The sequence below is a fragment of the Arvicanthis niloticus genome, chromosome X, assembly GCF_011762505.2.
Source record: "Arvicanthis niloticus isolate mArvNil1 chromosome X, mArvNil1.pat.X, whole genome shotgun sequence".
Taxonomy (NCBI): Eukaryota; Metazoa; Chordata; class Mammalia; order Rodentia; family Muridae; genus Arvicanthis; species Arvicanthis niloticus.
In genome coordinates this window covers 63,540,929-63,559,634 of record NC_047679.1, presented here as the reverse complement: position 1 = coordinate 63,559,634, position 18,706 = coordinate 63,540,929, and the positions used below count along the sequence as shown (strand labels likewise).

The 18,706-nt window shown below is 34.5% G+C and overlaps 1 protein-coding gene and 1 pseudogene across 2 annotated transcripts in view; one reads left to right on the top strand and one right to left on the bottom strand.

The window, feature by feature from the left end:
- Window positions 1-7,815, top strand: part of Hdx (highly divergent homeobox) — a 111,105-nt gene extending 103,290 nt beyond the window's left edge. Inside the window, exons 9-10 of one of the 2 annotated variants that reach the window (XM_034485528.2) lie at window positions 2,853-2,975; window positions 7,516-7,815. In XM_034485528.2, coding sequence (XP_034341419.1) covers window positions 2,853-2,975; window positions 7,516-7,641 — 249 coding nt within the window. In that variant the 3' untranslated portion in view covers window positions 7,642-7,815. The remainder of the gene's footprint in view (window positions 1-2,852; window positions 2,976-7,515) is intronic. The other variant, XM_034485529.2, reaches the window with a different exon arrangement.
- A 2,633-nt stretch (window positions 7,816-10,448) lies between these two features.
- LOC117694626 (pre-mRNA-splicing factor CWC22 homolog pseudogene) lies at window positions 10,449-13,139 on the bottom strand (annotated as a pseudogene).
- Between the last annotated feature and the right edge of the window lie 5,567 nt (window positions 13,140-18,706).

Sequence of the window (18,706 nt, the reverse complement as noted above, 5' to 3'; positions counted from 1 at the left end):
ATTCAACGCTAGCCTAGTTATGAGACTCTGTCTCAATGAGACTGAAAAATAAAATAACAATTCAAAAACCTCAACAGCAAAAGCAAAACAGGGCCTGGGAAGATAGCTCAATCTATAAAGTCACGAGGACCTGAGCTTGGATTCCCAGTACCCATATGAAAAGCCCAGCCTTGTGACACATACTTGTAAACCCAGTGCTGGACATACAGGGACAAAAGACAAACTGAGCATAGCTAAAACAGTGGGGTTTCAGGCTCAGTGAGAAACCCTGTTTCAAAAATTAAGGTGGCAAGCAACTAAACATATGCTTGCATGCACACACACACACAAACACACACTAATGCAGATGCACACGCATGCACACACACAGAGACACAGACATGCACTCACATGCACATATGTGCACATACATACCACACGTACTATCCATATATCATATGTATATGCATGAAATATGAAACAAAAAAGCAAAACCAGAGAAAACCATTTTCTGGTCAACATTTTTCTAACACTCTGACAATGACTTCTAATAAAAGCAAAGGTTTAGAATTGCAAAACATAGAATGGCAGAAGCATGTTGAATTTCTTTAGAATGCTTACTTTTAGCTTAGTTGTATAGTGACTGAACAGAAATTTAGCTTGGACAGATGTTTCACTTATTAAGTGGCCTAGAAGGAAGCAGTCTCATCACACAAATTAAGATTTGAAGTGAACTAATAAGTAGATAGAAAACATGTCCACAGATTGGATATGATTAATACCACAACATCCACTTGACTGAAATACCAAAATAGCCATACAATCAACTAATTTTAATATGGTTTTAGGAAGCATTTTGAACTGATCCTGTTTAAAGTCCTTTCCTGCTGTATTCCCAGACCAGGTCTCCAGCTAGAAAGAATATTCCATCTACTTATACAGTTTTTGTCAAGGAGAATGAGTGATAATTTATTCTATTCTATTTATTTTATTAATAATTTATATTTTAATTGTAAATTGATAAACTATACCTTTATTTATTCATGAGCTACAAGGTTATAGTATGATTTATGAATACAATGTAAAATAATTAAATTAAGTGAATTAACATATCCATCACTTTGAGTACTTATTTTCTATAATAAGAATTTTAAATTTTGCCTTTTCAATAATTATGGAATGCATATTATTTACAATATTCTTTACAAGTACTTTTCAACAAAAATAATATTTGCCATTTATGAAATCATGAATAAAATTTGAGAACATAAATTATGCTAAGTGGAATAAGTCATGTACAGAAAGATAAATATGGCATTTTCCCACTTACATTTGGTATCTCAAATAATTGAACTCAAAGAAACAGAATGGTGACCACTCAAGGCTGCAGTGAGAGGCTCAGAAGATGGTTAATAGTCAAATAGTGCAAAGCTTCTATTAGACAACAAGAATTAATCAGTGTACATAGCTCCCAAACAGTAAAAATATCCATACAGAGACATTCACATTTTTAATTTAATGTATTTTAAGCAAATTTGACAAATTGTTTATTTGTTTGTGTATTAGTTACTTTTCTCATTGCTGTAATCAAATACCTGACAAGCAATTTAAGGTTTTGTTTTGGTGTGCAGTTGAAAGGAACACAGCCTATTAGGGCAGGAAAGGCACCGGGCAGAAGTGTGAGGGGCTTGGTCACAGTGCATGGATATCCACAAGCAGACAGAAGACAGGAAGTGGTAGCAGTTATAATAACATCAGCTTCCAGTGACTCACACCTTCTAGCAAGGCTCTAGCTCATAAATGTTTCACAGCCTCCAAGACAGGAGCCTAAGGCGGGAATTTCACATTCAAACTACAACAATATGGAACGCAGCCTGAACCATGCAAAAACAAATTTATGTGTTCTCATTGTTGTAAACTAAATAATTAATAGTAGAACTACTAAGAAAGAATACCTTGAATTTTATGATAAATATTTGCAAAATCCCCTTATTATCTGACATCCCCCAAGCCATGTTGAGACTTTCGATTGCTCCATATTCTCACTAGCAATTGAGTCTTGTGATAGTAGCTCTCTGTGGTTTTCATCTGCATTTTCTTAATGAGAATTATGTTAAGTATGATTTGAATGTATAACTTTTTTCATGAAATGTCTGCTTGAATTTTTCTGCCTACATTTTTCTGTGACTAGTTTTAAAATTTTTGATATCTTTTTTTCTTTGTGTGAATTAGAGTATTTTCTTCCAGTATGTAGTTTGTGTTTTAATTTTAGAGCATGTTTCTAATGATTCCTTCAATTCTTTTTGTTGTTGTTGTTGTTTGTTTTGTTGTTGTTGTTTTATTTAAGTCTCCATGTAGCCTCAACTCAGTAGACTGTCAAGGCTGGATTTGAACTCCTGATCCTCTGCCTCTGCCTCCTATTTTATTGTTGGCATTTTATTATTTTAGATTTTGCATTTAGTAATTTCAGTTCCTTCCTGGTACAAAATATTCACTTTAGAGTTTGACTTTGTGAATAATATACTTAATATTGTTTCATCTTCTATTGTTCTCGGGGTTAGTTGGACTGTATCCTTAACACTAATCCAAATGCTAATTAAGTTTGATATAGGAAAGTTGTTTCCAAGAAGATAAGTCTTTCCTGTTTTCCTCTCTTCCTGGAATCTATTTGCAAATTGTTTTCTATTGATGGTTTGTTTAAAATGCAGCCTTTGAATACTAGGATAATGTCCTTCTATGTTTTATTTATGATAAAATTTTCTTTTCTTTATTGTTCCTATTCTGTGATTACTTTTGTGCTTTATTGTTCATCAAACGTGTACAGGCTTGAGTCTACATGGCATAATTGTATTGCTTGATGTTTTCTTTTTTAGAATGAAGAAGTCAGATTCATTGAAAATGAGCTAGAGATTCAAAAGCAAAAATACTTTAAGCTCCAGACTTTTGTTAGAAACCTGATTCTCGCTATGAAAGCTGATGATAAAGAACAGCAGCAGGTAAGTCCCATGAGAGACGAGTAAGCCACAGTGTGTCAAGTTGAAAAATGGCATGTCATATATGGATTCTTCATATCTCTTCATTTGTAGTCTGTGTTCCAGCTTTGAATTTCATGGAGCAAATGGTTATTTTATGATCTTTGTAAACATAGTTTTTGAGGTTCCTATTTCTGTGTGTGTGCTACTATAATACAAAGTCTAAATAGCTGCTTAGAATATTTTCTTAATTGTAGGATAGCCTTTAAGTAGAGAAAACCAAATTTTAAAATTAATTTTCAAGAAATTCCACAAAACTTTTGTAGAGATACAGCTATCTCCACCCGTAACTAGACTAAGTGTTTGGGGGAACTTTTTCTGCATGAAAAAAAAATGGGCATTTATTTATTCACCAGCAGCTGCTGGAACTCACAAATGTTTGGACATAGTCTGTTCTATAATATGTTGCTCCTCACTAAGAAAGCATGAAATTACTTCATGAAATTCTTTGTGACCATAGTGTATCACATTTTGCAATGTAAGTAAAAATGGTTGAGTCTTCCTATCCAAAAATGAAATACCTTTTGTTTTTTGCTATGTATATTTGTTTATACATTCCTTCCAAATTAATTTTGGCCCTCAGGTCTTTCTTGAGACAACATCAATATAATATAAATAATATAATATAATATATGGATATTTAAGCCTGATTGTATAAAATATTACATTTAATATTAAATGATATCAAATTTGCTGCTGAGTTATATCACACCATGCTGATTCCTTATCATAAAAGTTATATATGAGTAATATGAAATATAGGTAAGTATCTTTTATTAAATTATCCTAGAAAATTGTATTCATCAAAAAAATGTCAAAAGTAAAAACCCAAATAAAAATACACCCCCAACATACCACAAAACAAAACACCCAAAGAAGATTATACATACATAGCTCATCCCAGCGATTAGAGTAATGTCTGAACATCCCATAATTCTCCTTTCTTTCAAAGAAAGAAAGTATATTTGTATATTTAACTGTTATATTGAAACATAAAATTTAAGTTATGAGTCTCTTCAAAAGACTAAAGCCATCATGAATATTGTTTATCCAGATTGATGAATTTTACTCTTTCAGCTCTGACCATATATAGAGATCACAATTCAGAAGCCTCTAGTTGCCTGGGCCAGCGTTAAACTTATTGCTTCATTATACATGATATTGGCATATTGAAAACGTGTTTATAAGACAGGCATGGTGGCTTATGCCATCACTCCAGCACTAAGGAAGCTCAGATGGTAGAAATGCTGTGAGTTTGAGTTCAGCCTTGGCTATAAACTGAGAATTTACCTTAAAACTAACAAAAGCAAGCAAAGCATAGAAAAAAATTAAAAAACAAAGAAAAAGGATGTTTTTTTAAGAACCTAAAATACAGATTTTTAAATGAATAAGAGTGATAGTATTGAACACAATCCCATTAGTAACATAGCTTTAAATAGTTGTAGAACACACACACACACACACACACACACACACATATGCACGCACACACAAATAGGCCCCAAGTTTAGACTAACTTAGATGTTTCTTGTCTGAAACATCTTATATCATTTTTAATTCAGTTCTAGAACTAGTTAACCAGTAGTTGTCATTGTCTCTTGGCATCTTAGAATAAATCATTGTCTGGATTTCTACTTCCAACTTCAGCTCTACTATCATTCTTTCCCAAAGATTACTAACAAATAAGAAAGGAACATGCATGTTGCTTTTCTTTTTCTAGTTTTCTTCTGATAAAAACCTTCTAAAATAAGATATGAACAAAGCATTGGTTGAAATAGAAAATTATACCAAATTATACTAAATGTCACAGCTTATAGAGTCAGCAGCCTAAATAAAAACTGATTATTTTGTACTTCTCATTTAGTATAATGAATTTCAAACTAATTTCTCCAAGCATAAAAGACACTAGCTATGCTGGATACACACACCTGTAATCACTTAGAAACTTGAGGCAGGAAGATCATGTGTATAGCCTCTAAACAGAAAAATGAATGAATTATACATATAGTTACATATATATGATACTAGTAGTGATAAACAAAGTAATCCAGTTTATATCTTAAATTGATGATATTTAACCCTTGAAATACTCAGAAGTTTACTTCTGGAAATATATCTTATCTGATTTACTAAAATAGAAACTCTTGTCACTACTTTCTTATTCTTTAAAAAATATACAGTATTTTTTTCATTAATCTTTATTTGGATAAGTAGGATAAGTGATCTATGGGATATTTTGCCCCTATAAAGAAGTCCAGGGTTATATATATATATATATATATATATATATATATTACTTTACAACTGAAACATTAGATTACCTAAAGGTTGTCTTTTTAAAATCAATAATAGCCATTTTAACATCCAGATAATGTTGCCAACATTGCTCTAAGTCATTAGTTATGGTCTTTCTTCCCCTGATAATTCACTGTGTGATCCTAGCCAGATCGATCGCCTTTCTTAAACTTCAATTTCTCCACTCTGCAAGGAGGATAAGAATGATTATCAATTTTACATTCGCATCTTAGAGCCTAGAATAAGTATTACAGAGACTGAGTGTTTATTTGGAGAAAGTGTTAATGATCTCTTGGGAAAAATGGCATTTGGTCAGAGCTCGAAAATACTTGTTACTGATGAAAAACATGTAATAAAAAATATTGAGGCTGTAGATGTGTGATTCATTGACAGAGTGTTTTTCTCAGAGTAAATGAGACCTTGGGTTCAATCTGCAATATGGGGGAAGGGAGAATAGAAGAAATTTAATTGTGCCTACTTGTATCTTTGTGAAAAGGGCAGTTTCAATCATTGACAGAATTGCTTAATGTCCTAGTATTTCTGTCCAGTAAGATATTGAAAGAATTTTGAAGTGAAATCCATGCATCAACAGTGCTATGAACTACCTCATATAATGAACATTTTAAGTTCTATTCTCAATTTTAGTCAGTCAACTGTATCTAATGCAATGAAGAAGAAATAAATAACACCACTCTCTAGTTTGAGGGTCTTTTGACTAGAATTTGGAATATCATGAAAATTTCTAATTCACTTGATTTTCCAATATATGAAGCTCATATTCAGTCAGTGCCAATTTGAACCTCTTTCCATCATTAACATGGTATATTTTAAACTGCATCATGAACTGAATTCACTAATGTTACATTCTGAACGGCTTGTATTAACAAAGGCCCCTTTGTACCTGAACTGGATCCACAGTAGCTTGGTGTCCTAAAAGAAATTGGTATGTTTCATATTACTGCAACTTAGTACCTCAGAAAGCATGTGGTATCTTCAGTATACACCCATGAGTAATTTAGTGATACAAAAATAAATAATAAATTTTTCCACATATGTTAGTTTTTCATTATATAGCCTGACAAAAAGTAGAATGTGTTTTTCTTATTTGTGTGCTACAAGGCAAAAAAATACAGGATGTATAATTGTAACTATTATATTAAGAGAATCAGATCTTATTTCAACAGTATATTTCTTATGTTCCCCCAGCATGTCCCATCTTTCTGTTCCTTAATTGGGTTCTAGTCAGCTTTCATTTGTTTCTTTTCCCTTGCTTCTTGTTTACTAATCTCCACAAACCCACAATACAAGTGATGCTGTTGAAAAATTTCCATATAGACTATGTTATTTTATGTCCAATTTCTTATGGTTAAGTGGGTACCAGAACTGTCAGCCACATAAAACTTGACTATTTCTCTAATATAGACACATGTTCTATAAATACACAATTAGAAACAATTAGAACATGGTTAAGCTTAGCTCATAGAAGTTGGAATATCTAATTGTTCCAGTAAAGAAATAAGCAAATACATCATTAAACCCACCATAATCTTATATTGAACTGTCCCTAGTGGGTGCTTTGCCTCCTGTGTGGACGTAGTCTAAGGAAAGGAAACAAACAAAATTTCCACATGGTCTTTTCAAATTGTTAGCCTTTTAGCTAAAGTAAAATAGAAGAATATCTTCCCTAACTGCTACATTTATTCTTTTAACAAAACAAAATAGGTCTTTGTTGAAATGTAGGTTTCCTTAAAGGGTAATGAAGCATGAATATTTCCAATAAAGAATGAAATTTTAAGCTTTTTATGAGTAAGAAGTGAACACACTAAACTAGCACAAAAACTGCTTGCCTCAACCACTTAAAAGCCCTTTGCTAAGGGTCCTTGGTTTGAAATAGTTGTTCATGTCTACAACCATGCCTCCCTAGATGTCACTGGTGTCATCAGAAGAGCTCCTCATTTCCCTTTTGATTGCCCCTTTGTCTAAGATTCTACTTTACTTAATCCACATACTTGGCATCTATATTTTGTTCTTTCCTAATATTATATGAAGACTTACTGTTTTAGGTAAAGAATTGTGTAAAATCCTTAAAAATTTTTTCTTTAAATCGATAATAATAAATTTAAAGAACTATAACTATTAACATAAAATTATTTTAAAATGTCTGACTGCATACTAATCAAACACAATTGATTTTTTTTTTTTGACATAGGCACTGCTGTCAGATTTACCTCCGGAATTAGAAGAGGTGGATTTCAGTCATGCCTCACCGGATCCTGATGATACCTCATTCAGTGTGTCTTCTTTATCAGAGAAAAATGCCTCAGACAGTTTGTGATTGGGGGTGGGGAATATGATATAGTCTGTTGGTTGCCTAACAGATGTGCATTTCAAGATAACTGTACTATGTTTCCCAAATAGTCTTCAACTGGAAAAAAGCATTGTTAAAACAGAGGTATGCTGGGAAAGAATGGCAAGATATAATGGCTGCAACACAAAACAAAAACAAAAAAAGGCATGTAAAATACTTGAAATGGTTTGTTTTTAAAACTTACATAAAATTTTAGAAAATTATATTTAATTTTGACCAAGCAGGTATAAAAATCTATTATATCTGATTTCTGAAAAAATTTTTTGCTTATTCTTTAAGAAGAATCTTAATTTTATCCAGACATATAAAAATAAGCTTATCTCAATATTCCTGAGTTGTTAAGACTTGGTTAGTTTTATTTTTGTAGCCATTACAGCTTTCTTTCTACTTCATTTTCTTATCATTCATATACATTTTTACTCAGGAAAGTGGGCTAAAAATTTAAAACAGACCTAATCATATATTTAACCTGGATGAATCCTGGGATTTATTTTTTAACTCCTGTGAGCATTTGACCTAAGTTAATGATTGAAAATTGAAACGATTAGTAGGATGTAATTGTAAGTTATTGGTATTCCCCTGACACTGGGGAGAGGGGAAACTCCTCTGAAAAGTTGATTCATCATCAAACCATCAAAACATTTAAGTGTACAAAAACTGTACTTTATAAAAAAAATACTTTTAATCTCAATTCTTGTATACAGTAAGTGATAAGTATTAATGATTCATATTCTACCATAGAGTAAATTTATATAATTGAGTCAGACAAAATATTGCACAAATACTTCAAGTTTACCAACATTTTCATAATATTTTTCATATCTTAAAATTTGTGAAACAGGAAATCAAATGCCACTGATATTTGGTTGTTTTTAGTTAATTCTAGACATAAAACTTTGCCACAAAGTTTACCTCATTTCCATATGAGGCCTGCACAGAGCCAACAATAATGTCAAAAAAAAGAGTTATAGTACTTTGATTATAAAATCAAAGTCCTCTGAATCTCCTGGATGCTATTCTATGAATACACACCTAAAATGGGCATGGTACCCAGCTATTACTATTAGTAGGTACCAAATGGCAGCACACTGTAGACATCTTTTTGTATCTTCCCTTTTAGGATACCAGATGGCATTGCTAAGGATTTTAGATGGGAAGATACTAGTTTCTGCCTAAACTCACAATGTCATATATTTGTAACTAGGTTTTGTGGAACTATATTACACGATTAAATGATCTATTCCTGAAAGATGCATGTAGCATCTAGATATCTGTTTCAGTTGTCAAGTTTCAAATACATTTGTTTCTTAACTGAAGCTATTCTGATCTCAGAATTTACTGATACCAATTTATGACTACAGAAAGGCCTTCATAAATCCCTTTAGCTTGGAAATGTCCCTTCTCATCGATATATACAAGTAAAGTTCATTGATGACCATTCAGTTCATCAAATGTTTGATTTTACACTGTTGCCACACAACCTCTATGGCTTCCTGTCAGCAGAAATATTTTAGTAGTCAGCTAGACATGTCTGTTAACTGAGAGTCATGTGGTTCTTTGCAAACAACTTTTGGTATTCCTTGCTGACAAACCAAATTCCATTCAGGGAAAAGACCACTGAGCAACAGAAGCTCAAACATTCAAATTAAGCTCTTTGGTCACATAAATTTCTCCATAAAATAAGAGTCCTCACTATATAGAATAAATACAGAAACCATTATTTTATGACATGGAGGATTAAGACAAATTCTCCTGTAGTCCAAGTTGGCCTTTAATTTCCAATATAGCTGAGAATGACTTTGAGTCCTGCTGTTCCTACCTTTGTTTCCCAAATGCCAGGATGGCAGGTGTGCCCCACCATACCTAGGTACCATTTCTTTTAGTATAAACACATTTCTAGTCTCAAGTTTCTCTGTGATCTTTAGTATCATTGAGTTTCTCTTTAAATTTAAATTGCTTCAGTTTAAGACTCCTCCTAGTTGGTTTTCATTACAGAGTAAATGCAGGTGATTCTTTCCTATGTGTTTTAACACACAAAAAAAATTTATTTTTCACATCTTAGAAATGTGTTACTACATTTTTAAAAATATCCTTGGAGCTCTTGCTATAGGAAGAACACTGGATTTTTAAATAGTCTATGAACTATAAAAAGAATTATTTCATCTGGGTACTAGGGCACATAGTGATAACTCTAGCACTGCAAAGGCTGAGGAAAGCTGCCCTTCAAAACATAAAGAAATATTTCCTGTTAACCTTTTCATGTCTATTAATAAAAATTTTTCAACTAGCAGTTGTAATTGATTTAAGGATTCTTATAGATGTAATTCTTAGAAAGAATCTTACATCTGTAATTTTGGGAGGATGCATAAATTGTTCTCTTATTCCTATTTAAAGTTTCATTAAAATAGAAGCTATAGGTCCTAACAGTCTGGTTAGGACTACTTTTATCCTGGTGTTTTTCTTCTAGCCACAGGATTATATCTTTAACATAGGGATTAAAACATTTAAAACTATTAAATGGCAGTGTTCTTTTTTTGTTTTTTTTTTTTAACATTTGTTCCTTTTATTCACAAAACATGACTTACCCCTTTGTTAAATCTTTTATTTATGATTTTACACAAAGGACTTTGAGATATATCAATTATAAAACATGTCAAAAAGAAAGCATCTTTAAAATTTACAAACAGGTACTTTATACAAGAGTTCTCTATAAAATCCATCAATGTAAAAAAGATATTGGATTGAATGTAAGGCATGTTCAGTTGCCATTAGAATTATTTTTGTTTTGTTGGAGACTTTACTCTCCTCCAGTCTTGACTTCTCTTTGATTCTGTAGATATAGCGTTTTATATAGCTATCTCTAGGTTTTTCCCAGCATCTCTTGGCACCGTTCTGACAGCTGCCGTCAGCTCCTTCATGACCAGAGTGCTTTCTACCCCTCTCCCTCGACTTGGATCGGTCTTTTCTTCTAACATTGCCACTGTCCTGATTTCGAGTTCTTGGTTTCTCGTTTTCAGAAAAAGAACCTCTTCTCTCTTGCCGCTTGTTCTTGCTTGCTATGATTGTCTTCTGGCTCTCTGTGCGAGCCTTGTTCTCGGCCATTGCCAACTCTGCTGTAACTATTCTCACGGCTTCTGTCCTCCATGTGCTTTGGTAGGGGATCTTGCCTATCTGCATCTTGTGAGTTCGGAGCTCTGTGTCTTTCAGACCTTGCTCACTCAGTCCTCCCTTCCTGGTGCCTTTGGTCCTCCCTGCTAGGACCCTTCTTGCCTCCTGTCATGTACTTGGTGGTCTCTGGCTAACTTATCAACTTCTTCGCCTTTGGCCTTCCCTTGTCTCTTCTTTCTTGTACCTTTAACTGAGGCAGAGCTCTGACAGCTGGAGGAGGAGGAGTGGCTCGCTTCACTGGAGGATTCTGAGCTGGTCTTGCTGCTGTCAGAGTCTGAGTCAGAAGAATCAAATGCATAGGAAGATTCTGAAGATGAAGATGTCAGGGCTGGTTTCTGGGCTACAATGACCTTGGGTGTATTTTTCAGATGTTCTCGAAGTTCATCCGTCAAACCTCCGAGACCTATGGAAGTGAAGATGTTGATGGCAAGCCGGGTATTGCGTGGGTTGTTTCGGGGTAACAGTCCTTCAAAGAATGGCTGAAGAGTTTCATCCTTTAAACTCGCATTCAGTTTAGGAAGATCCATGTATTCACACAGTTCCTGGAAGAAGATCTTGACAAAAATCCTACTAGACGATGTTGTGGTCTCTTCACTCCGCTTTATACGTTTGAGAACACTCCATGGAAGTGAATCTGTCTATAGAAGGTGAGAAAACATCTTAGCAACATTTCTCAATTTGTTTGTCTCAAAGCGATAGACGGTGTCATATTGTTCCTTGAATATACTTTCAAATGTTTCCACGTATTCTTTTATCAGCATATAAAACTGCCCAGCTAACAAGCCAAAATATTTTCAAAGGCCCATTGTTGGGCACAGCAATCAAGTATGTTGCAGAGTTCTTTTCTTTGGCTCTCAGCAAATTCCATTTTCAGCAACTTGTGTGCACATTCTTCAAAATCTAAACTTGACTGAATGGCAAGATATATTGTACTGGGAAATGAGACTAGGTTGATTTCCATTTTGTCATGAATAGTTACTTTTTGTCCTTCCTCTTCTTCCTCCTCCTCATCTTCACTGTCTCTAGCTTCTTGGTCTGTGTTTGAATCACTGTCTCCTTCATCAAGAATTTCTTTTTTAGTAGCCTTATTTTCTTCATTCTCCATAAAATTAGGATCCATCTTGAAAACATTAAGAACATCTTCTGAATTGTAGTCATCCTCCAAGGGAGCATATGTGTAAACTGATCATCCTCTTCCACTAAATCAAGTCCTTCCAGAATAACAAGATGGTCCTTGAATCCATCCTTCCATACAACAAACATCACTTCAATTATGTACTGAACTCTTTTGTTGATCTTAGATGCATGTAAAATGTTTTGCAGGTGTTCTAAGATTATATTGATTCCCTTTCATTGCATTGGTTCACCTGGGTTAATTTGAGACCACCCTCCTTGAGGAAGCCAACCGATAGCTACATCAACACTGTCAACTGTTTGTCTCTTGAGGAGCAAAGTGAACATCTCCAGGCACAGAACCTCATATGCCACATTTTGGTTAATAAGACGTGCCACAAGCAGTCAGGCAAAGTTGCTTATCATTTCTTCAATATCCAAAAATTAAGAATTAGTCTCTTGAGGATTAACTCTCCAATCTGTGGAGATTTTGAGTTGATTATTGCCACCAAAGCTGCATAAACATGAGTGAAGTTTGAGACATATTCTGTGTTTGCAGAATCTGACAGATATCTGTCCAGATCTGGACAGCTATCCTTTCCCTCTGACTATGTTCTCTTGAAGGAGCTTTTGGATAATACTTATATTGGAGATGTTGACCTTGTTGATGAGACCACTGATTGATTTCTTCAGAGCCTCTCAATTCATCTGGTATGTTAAGCTGTTTTTATCTGTTTCTGCATCATCCTGATCTTTGCAGGACGAATATATGCTTCCCTAGTGCAGGTGAGCAGCAGATCCAGCTCACCTTTCTTCTTCGATGTAGGTTCTTTCTGAGTAGAACTCTGGGTTACTCCTTGGTCTAGGCTCCTTCTTTCAGGAGATGGGGATTTCCAGGATCATTTCCAATGATCTGCATCTCTATCTCTTTCTCTGCATTTTTCTTGGTCCTTATTTTGTGATTCCATGCTGTCATCATAAGAGTATCCTCTTCTAGAGCTGCTCATGGTCTGACCAGCTGTAATCAGAGTAGTCTCTATCCAGGGAGAACCATTCTTGTTCTGCATATTTGTCTTCTGGGGAGGAGCTCTGGTGGTATGGTGGTATGATTTGTGGCTCTCCCTTCTGTCGTGACCAGAGGACTGTTTCATGTGTGCCACACTACTTTTCATTTTCTGCTGTCAGCTGACCCAATAAACCAGATGCCTCAGGTTCATTCAAGTGACTTGTCCTCAATGGTCTGAGTTCCTTGACAGTTTTCTTTTTCTGTCTCCACATGTCACCTAAAGCTCCACCAAACCTATGTCACTCTGGAAGTGTCAAATGGTGGTGTTCTATAGCCAGACCCAAAGGAAATAGCTTTGTCAATGCAAAAACAATGGTTTTTGGCAGATTGAAAATATAGCAATGACCTTGAAGAAATTAAGATCAAGTATTATAAAATGACTATCAAACTGGGACATTGGCTTAGCAGGTACAAGGCCCCAGGTTCAATCCCAAGCACTTCAATAGGAAAACCGTAAACTATTATGGGAACAGTTTTCATATATATGTAGTGGATTTGGTTTTGAGATTTAAAAAAAAAAAACAGGAAAAATAATAACTACTGGCTGTTTTATGAACATATTTGTGGCTTATAGTGAAAATCAACTAACTAGTATTTCCTTGACAGTATTAAAACCTATTACACTATCAGAAGTGTTACTCCGAGAAGCTGAAGTGAATGGGAAATTATTTTCTTACTTACTGTATTTAAATGCTTAACTTAGGATATCAAGGACTTTCTAATGTATATCTGAGAGTACTTATCTTCTAAAATTCAAGTTAAAAGCACAGTGCTAAAACTACATAACAACAAAAAGAAGGTACCTTCCTCATTCAGTGAAGCTAAAATTAGTTGCAAGAAATGAAAATTGCAGTTGCCCTGGAGAATAGGAAAATTAACACATGCAAAGAAAATGTTAAACGAAAATTGGCCTGTTTGGGGAACCTGGGGATGTTTTGTTGTAAGGTCAGCTATCAACAGGACTTTTACACAGCAACAGTAATCAGTGTTAGAAATGTTTCTTACTATTGGAGAAAAAATGCTGTGGCTCAGTCACATCCTGTGTTCAGTATATTGTGAATCTCAAGCCTCAAAAGATGTCCAAGAGCTCATTTCTACAAAGACAGAAACAGCTACTTTTAGGGCCCTTCTGTTAGGGGGCCTTACCAGTTTGTAAGTTAACTGGTGGATATAAACAGACAGTGGTCAAAATGACTTTGTCTCCCTTTTTGTGGAGGGGGTGTTCAGCCGCTTAGCCTGATTGTTTATCAATCTCCTTTGAATGAAATCCTGAAATTTTTAACTGCTGCCTTTTATCCATGAGGTAGTGATAAAATACCAGGAATGGTGTGTCCTTTTAATAAAATTTATTTTTAATCAAATCCCCCAAATTAAAACAAAAAAAATTTTTGCTTTGAAGTGTTACCTGTGCCACTGTTTCTAAATGGTGGCTAGATTTCTTTTTGAAGTTGTGTTAACCTTGACAACAGCACTGTGCTATGCCCTTTGCCAAGGTATGCTTTGTAATACTCTAATGAAATAGCCTACTAACTTGTGAACCTACAGTTGACATAAACAAGCCTTTATTAAGAACAGATTTGCCAAGGGGTGGGAGAAGAAAGGGATATTTTCATGCTAATATAATTATGATTGTTCCATTAAATTGTATATTGGGTATATTTTGTTCTTCATTGAAATTTTATTTTGCATTAACTTACTGAGTAATCCCTTTTAGCAATCCTGCATCCCATTTTACTGGTACTACCTCTGAAACATATTATCTCCTTAAAACCATATCAGATTGTAATGTGAATTTTTGTAGAGTTTTTATTTAAACTTTTATAGAGGCAATAAATGATTTCCAACTAACAGACCTCTCTTTTAAAGCTCATTTTTCTTTGTGTTGTGTTTTTCCTTTTAAAAGTGAATTATTTCTTCCCTCAGATAAGGCTCTGATAAGGAGAGAAATAATAGGGTGTTTGGGACTCATATAATGTTCAAGTGAAAATTTGGTCGACGTCTTAAGTTCACATGTATATCATTCTAATGAGCTTTCCATAGATAAGTACAAAGCCAGAAAATGCCAGAATCAATGGGATGAAGTGAATACTCTGTAACAGGTAACAGGTTTGTCCTTAGTAGCATACTTAAATGGTAAGACAACCAAATACACTGCTACAGTATAAACAGCAAATAACAATGGCAGTTTTATAAGATTTTTGTTAAATACTGAAGTGACATCTGACTTGCCTTGCTTCTCTCTGACACTAATTTGGCATGCTTTTAATTTGGATAAAATATGCCTATGACTCCTTTGTCAAAGCCTGATACCAATTAAAACTCTCTGTGTTGCCTAACTAGTGGAGGAGGGAAACAGGAGGGCAAAGTGTGAGTTTGAAATAGCACAGAAGTAGCTTTTCTTCCCAGCTGATAGATTTTCAAAACTGTTGCAAGGAGAAATATCACATACAAACATTCAAATGATTCAGGTCCTTCCAAGCTCTTCAACAGAATTGACATAAGATGGTAAAAATTTTTGTTTTCATACAAATGAAGGAAAATCATTATCTCTTTAAAAGACAAATTCATGACTAAATATGCTCATAAGACTACATGATAGTTTTCACACTCCTCAAAGCTAAAGAAGTTTTAATATTCTTGTTAGCATTTTTTAAAAGACAAACTTTGTTTTTAATTTTTATTTTATGTATATGAGTATTTTGCCTGCATGTATGCCTGTATCGGATATGCATGCCTGGTGCCCACAAAGGCCAAGAAATTGTATCATGTCCTCTGGAACTGGAGTTAAATAGATGTTTGTGAGCTACTGTGTGGGTGCCGAGAATCAAACCCAAGTCCTCTGAAAGAGCAGCAAGTGCTCTTAACTGCTCGGCCATCTTTCCAGCTGTCATTCTGTTTTTGAGAACAGGATCTTACTTTGTTGTCCTGGCCATCTTCAAACTTACAGCAATCCACATATTTTGTTCTCTCAAATTCTGGGATTATAGGCACTCAAGAATGTCTAGGAAAATGTAATAGATTGTAGGGATACAAACACAAGATGTTATACCTTTAAAAATAATTACTATTTCAAGCTATTAAAAGGCTTTTTCTGCCCATGCCTCCAATGTTTGATGTTGTATCAATAATTCTTGTTAGCTTAATTTGTATAGCTCACAGCTCTAATACCCAGAGCACAGCTTTGAATGTCATCTAGATAAGTTTATTTATACAAGAAAAAAAATCCCTCTATTGTAGGATCATAATGTATTTCTATTCAGAACCTTGTCTTTTAGTCTGTCACTAATCACATAGGATCAGCAGGCAATATAGTCAATCTTACATGTTACTTCAATCAATGAAATGCTGGATGTTGAGGAGGCTATCTTATATAGTCTTCTACTACATATGTCTGTGGGAAGTTTACTAGTTGCTATTCATTGGGGATAGTTTGTCATAATGCAGTCATTCCTAACAAAAGGTAGAGGTACCTATCAAACATTCATTCATATGATGGTATTTGCTTAATCAACTGCATTCTTTACAATATTTGAATGAATAGCCAGGATTCTGACAGTTGGAGGTGATTAAAATTGAAGACACATAAATAAAGAACCTCTCCAAAGTCTTAATAGAACCATTGTAATAGATGACAGTAAGTGACCGGTGGGCAGGGGCAAGAGGTAGTCAAGATGCTGGACCAACAAGGTGTATAATGCTTGATAGCCAAGTTCAGTAACTGTTTAGATGATTATTATAGGAGTTAAGATGTGAGGGTGTAAGGTTTGAGAGATGGCTTTGCAGTTAAAAGCCTGTACTATTGTAGAAGATTGGAATTTGGTTCAAGCACCTACACTTAATTGATCATAATTGTCTGTGGCTCCAGCTGTAGCAAATCTGAAATCTGATAAACTCTTCGGGATTCTGCAGGCACCTGTACACACATGTATACATTCCTACACATAAACATGTAATTTAAAACAATGTAAGAGGCTGGAGAGATGGCTCCTTGGTTAAGAGCACTTGTTTTTGCCTAGATTCAGTTCCTAGCACCTACATGGTGGCTCACAACCATCTGTAACTCTAGTTCCAGGGTATCTAACACCTCCTAGCCTCCATGGGCCCCTGTATGCATGTGGTATGCATAAATACACAAAGTCTCACATGCATATAATAAATAAATCTTTAAAACTAAATATTTTTTTTAAATTGCAGTGATGTGAGAAGTTGTTTGACCTGTCTGTTTAGCAAATGGGATAATGATAGATAGTATCCATGTGGCAATGAGAATGTGATAACCTGCTATATAGTGCTTATCACAATGCCTCAGTAACACAAAGTATTTAGGATACCAATACTATTATTATAGCTTTCCAAAAACAAAAGGTGGGGAGGAAAGATTGAAGAAACTCAAGAACTTTGACTCAAGAATTTGCTATGTTATGTCTCTTTTCCCTGCCATTGGATCCCCTTCCCGCCATACTAGGACTGCTTCAGTGGGAGTGGATGTACCTAGACCTGCTGGAACTAGATGCCCAAGGTCAGGATGGTACTACAGGGGGGGGGGCTCCCGTTCTCTGAGGAAAAAGGGTGAGACAAAAGGAGGAGGGATTTTTAAGGGTGGGACTGGGAAGAGAGAAGAGAGCGGGGCTGTGATTGGGATGTAAAATGAATAAAAAATAAAAATAATAAAAAAATAAATTGGCCCTGGGTATAGGTGGATCCAAAACAATTCAGAAGTCTCATCTACATATAGAATAAGACTAGCACAGCTGTCACACTCAAAAGGTAATTTGCTTTTCTTAGGGAGCCTTTGGTGTTCTCCTTACCAAAGAACTGCTAGACTCTAGCGGTTCCTCTCATAGCTAGAGGAATGGGCTACACAGACTCTTTGCTTTGCATTGAATGAGGTATTAATACCATGTAACATATTTCATCCACTTTTACTGCCCATTATGTATAGGTATCTTTACATATTTGATAAAACTGCATAATTAGACTCACTGTAGAAAAGCTATTTCTTTAAAACTTTAATTCACTTTATCAAATGTTGCTCCCTAATTTAATGTATGTGCAAATTTCTGGTAAATTTTTGAAACTTTTTTTAATGACTTACAGAAATTTGAGTGCAATTGTTTTGTTCTACTTCATTATGTTTCCTACTGGGTAATTTTTACCTAGTTATTACTGCTTCTAAAGCAGACTAGCACCCTTTGTTCAAGCATGTTTCATTTCTCATTGGGATCTGCATCATTGCTTTCGTAAGTACAGGTTTGGTACTCTCATGTTTTCTTCCTATTTTATTCATGAACACACACTTTGCATACCATTTCAAATACTTAGTTCACACATATATGAAAAATTATATAACCTCTATCTCCGATGATGCAGTGAGTCAGAGGAAAGGGTCACTTGATCTTTTGTAAAGCCTGTTTAGTACACACAGAGCTATTTTTTCTAAACATAAAAGAGGCTCTGAACCAATTAAATATTTTAAGGAATTCATTCTTATTTAACCTTATAACATTTTCCTTCTATTTTCAGATAATTATCAGATATCTTAATTGGAAAAACAACAAAATGTTAAGAAACTCCAAGTTCATTTGAAATAAACATTGATCTAGTTGAATACAAATGAAAACTCAAAAGGAAAACAAGAGTTCAGTGGAATAAACCTAGAATACCTTAGAAGTAAGATGTTGCCAT